The sequence below is a fragment of the Apaloderma vittatum genome, unplaced genomic scaffold (assembly GCF_000703405.1).
Source record: "Apaloderma vittatum isolate BGI_N311 unplaced genomic scaffold, ASM70340v1 scaffold26677, whole genome shotgun sequence".
NCBI classification, from domain to species: Eukaryota; Metazoa; Chordata; class Aves; order Trogoniformes; family Trogonidae; genus Apaloderma; species Apaloderma vittatum.
Genome location: NW_009727109.1, coordinates 852 through 4708, shown reverse-complemented (window position 1 = coordinate 4708; position 3857 = coordinate 852). Strand labels below are relative to the sequence as shown.

Sequence of the window (3857 nt, the reverse complement as noted above, 5' to 3'; positions counted from 1 at the left end):
GAGGATGTTGGACACACTGATGCTCAGGGGCCACCACTGGGCTCTGGGGATGTGCGAGAAAACCTTTGTGGCCATCATCGTGTGGCACTCAGTGCCCTCCGGACACTCCATCCTGGGTCTAAGCAACCAGCACTTGGCGTGGTCTGTGTGAGAGAGACCTTTTCTCAATCCTGCTCCTGCTCTGTCCCTCTCTTGCCTCCCAGATGTCCCCGAGTGGAACTTCGATGGCTCCAGCACGGCGCAGGCAGAGGGCTCCAACAGTGACATGTTCCTGGTGCCCGTCCGCATGTTCAGGGACCCTTTTTGCCTGGACCCCAACAAGCTGGTGCTCTGCGAAGTGCTGAAGTACAACAGGAAACCCGCAGGTGAGCCCCCCGGCACGCAGTCCCCACCTCCCCAGGGTCTCCCCTTTAATATTTAGGGTGCCGTCTCTCTGAGGGACCGCTGGCACTGGGGAGCAGCTTAGTCCCAGGGAGCTTCCCCTGAGGCTCCAAAATTCAAGTGGTGGTGGTTGTTTGCAGGAACCTGTTTTAGTGGCGCAGGGCAAGAAGAGCAGAGAGATGTGGAGCTCGTGGCGCTCGCTGAGTCGAGCACACCAGAGGCGTCACCCGGTTTTTTTGAGCATGAGCACACCCACTCCCCGGGGCTGCAGAGTCACCACAGGGCAGCTGGAACCAGCGGGGGTTTTAACACACTGGGTTTGTGGCCACTGTCCTTGTTGATTTTTTTTTGAGAAGATGCTGGGGCAGCACAGGCTTCCGGGGGGGGACCTTTTGTGAACGGTCCCAAAGTGTTCCGGCCCTTGGTCTTATCACCACAGGCAGAAGTCTGCAGTTCCGGTGTCTGTCCTGTCCGTCTGATAAAGCCCCAGACAGAGGAGGGGGAGCCAGTTTGCAGGGACACACTGGGGGGCTCCCAGAGGGGTTCTGTGCTGGCAAATAACCGACTATTTGCCGGAAAAGAGAGGCCGTGTCCCTGCAGGGTGTGGGGGAGGGAGACGGCGTCTGTGGGGTGATGCACACATCTGCTGGGGAGGGTAGAGGTTGCGGGCAGTGATGGCGAAAGACGGGGCTGGTTCCTCTTCAACAGCGTCATGCCTTTCAGCCATGGGGGAAGTGTCTTGGTAGAGATTCCTGCCCGGCAGCTCCTTCACTGGAGCAACTTGTAATGGCCCTGAAGCTCCCGAATTCAGAGCTGGGGCAGAGAGCTCAGCACCGAGCAGACCTGGGGTGCACCCCCCAGCTCTTCCCAGGGTGGATTTCCGTGACTGTTGAGGGCGCTGAGGGCAAAACTGCCTTTCCCCCCTATTTCCCATCAGTGCAAGGGAGATGTCACTGCTCCTCTTCAAGCACCACACTCTGGGCGTATTTTGTAGCTCCTCTGGGGTTTTTTTACTGCTATTTAAAGGCTGAGTTTGCAGCCTGGGGGCTGCCTGTCCCTGTGAAAACAGTTTTTCAATGTTCTTTTCCCCTGCTGTTTCTGTCCAAGCTCTCATTCCCCTTACCTGGCACGTGGTCCCATGTCAGAGTGGTTCTCTCATAGCTCTATCTTCCTGGCAGAGCCCTGGTTGCCCTGAGCACCACGAAGGGCCAAGATAGGGACAGCCAGCCTGAAAGTGAGCCAAAATCACAGAGCTGAAGAAAGATAAGGATGATTAAGCTGAAGCTGGTAGAAACAGCTGAAGAGTTGAAGCAGTGATGGGAGATGTACAGTCGCTGTTCCCAGATCTGCCAGACACCTGTAGGACAGGGCTGGAGTATGGCCCATCTTTTGGCGTGTAAGAGGAGGATGTTGGTGGACTGTTGGTGGAGGTTTGAGGAGCAGGCTGATTAAGCCCTCTTGGTCTGTGGCCTGATGCTGTGGCAATGGAGTAGCTCTGTGAGGAGGAAACCAGCGAGCGGGGAGTGTTGCAGGAAGCGAGGACTTGCTCACTGGTTTCCTCAAGGCTTCTGCAGAAGCACTTGGCAGTGGTGGAGCCTCGATCTGTGAGAGGGACGGAGCAGAACATGGTTGGCACCTACCCGTGGCATGGGTCTAACCCTGACCTCCCTGCTCCTAGAGACCAACCTGAGACACACGTGCAAGAAAATAATGGACTTGGTTAAGGACAGCCACCCCTGGTTCGGGATGGAGCAGGAATACACACTGCTGGGCATCAACGGCCACCCCTATGGCTGGCCCGACAACGGCTTCCCCGGCCCGCAGGGTAAGTGCTCCTTCCCTTTCCCAACCCAAATGCTCCCCTTATCTCCCACCCTGCTGCGTGGGGGGCTGCTGCCGTCCCCAGCCTTGGGTGCAGCTTTCTCCCGAGCAGGAGCCGGGATGAGGTCAGGAGCTGTTTGCCGAGAGCACCGGCTGCTCCACGGCTCATGTGAGCTGGCCGGCAGTGCCGCTCCCACCGGACCCTGGTTGCACAAACAACTCAGCTGCACAACTTGTTTGGCAAGGGCTGGAGAACTCGGCTGCAAAAACCTCCTCCCCGTGGCTGTTCGGGAAGGGGCCGGCACATTGCGCCCTCCTGCAGCGAGAAGCAAGTCCCAGAGCCTCAGCTGCCTCCTGGGAGAGGGCCAGGGGTTTCCCAACCTGACTTAATCCACCCTTTGTGGGGACTGGCCGCTTTCAACATTTCCCACCAGGCAGGGAGATCTCTGTCTGACCTGCTTGAATAAAGAAGAGCTGTATAAAACCATGAATTTTCTAGCCGCGAACCACGTCGGCTGCCGGCAGAACAACCTTTGCTGTTGGACACTTGATGCAGTCAGAGGGTCAGCGAGGTGCCGCAGGGCAGACCAAGCCAAGCTTCCCTTATCTCCTGGCCACCTCCCAGCTGATGCATTACAAGTCCTGTTTAACTGCCTAGATAAGGCTGAGGTTGCCCAGATGAATTGCTCATAGTGCTGGTCCTGGTGGCTCGATGCACTGTGGATGGCAGCACCATTTAATTCCCATAAATCCTCTACAGGTGATGGCTGGTACCTGGGAGCGGTGAGATTACACCGCAGTTTTTGCTCCCAAAAGCTTTGCTTGGGTGCCAACTCTTTGTTCCTTTCCAGGCCCCTATTACTGCGGGGTTGGAGCAGATAAGGTGTACGGGCGCGATATCGTGGAGTCCCACTACAAGGCATGTCTCTACGCGGGGGTGAAGATCTGTGGCACCAACGCAGAGGTGATGCCCTCCCAGGTACGTGTGGACGGCCCTGTGCAGCCCCTCATTCCAGGGATGGATGCAAATTCTCATGAGGCTGGAATAACCCAGCAACTCCTGGATGCCAAATCCAGTCTGGATGGGAGCAATTGCACTTCTAGGATGAAAATGCATGCATGTGATTTACTCCTGGATCAACCTAGTGTGAAAATCCCTGCTTTTTGGGGCTGGCAGCCCATGCCAAGACGGGTGCCCCCCTGTGCTTTCCTTCCCCCAGCGACCAGGGGTGCAGGGACCAGCGGGAGCCAGGACAGGCGTCTGTGTCCTGATTCTCCACTCCGGGAGCCGGGAAGCTTGATTAGGACACGGCCTTGGGGAGCGCTTTGTGGGGAGGTGTTTGGGTTTATTGAGTCCCTGCTTTTTGGGGCTGGCAGCCCATGCCAAGACGGGTGCCCCCCTGTGCTTTCCTTCCCCCAGCGACCAGGGGTGCAGGGACCAGCGGGAGCCAGGACAGGCGTCTGTGTCCTGATTCTCCACTCCGGGAGCCGGGAAGCTTGATTAGGACACGGCCTTGGGGAGCGCTTTGTGGGGAGGTGTTTGGGTTTATTGAGGAGTTAGCCGGTGGGAGACCCTGATTGCATTAGGCGGGCGGCCAGACTGACCGACGGCGATTTGGCTCGGCCCCCTGCGAATCCCTGAACCCCCTGCCGCG

The 3857-nt window shown here is 57.6% G+C and overlaps 1 protein-coding gene across 1 annotated transcript in view; it reads left to right on the top strand.

Moving 5' to 3' along the window:
• LOC104277046 (glutamine synthetase) overlaps positions 1-3857 on the top strand; it is a gene marked incomplete at its 5' end in the record, with an annotated part of 5005 nt that overhangs the window by 410 nt on the left and 738 nt on the right. The window contains 3 exons of the mRNA XM_009873569.1: positions 204-365; positions 2060-2206; positions 3054-3181. Of these exons, the coding sequence (XP_009871871.1) occupies positions 204-365; positions 2060-2206; positions 3054-3181 (437 nt within the window). The remainder of the gene's footprint in view (positions 1-203; positions 366-2059; positions 2207-3053; positions 3182-3857) is intronic.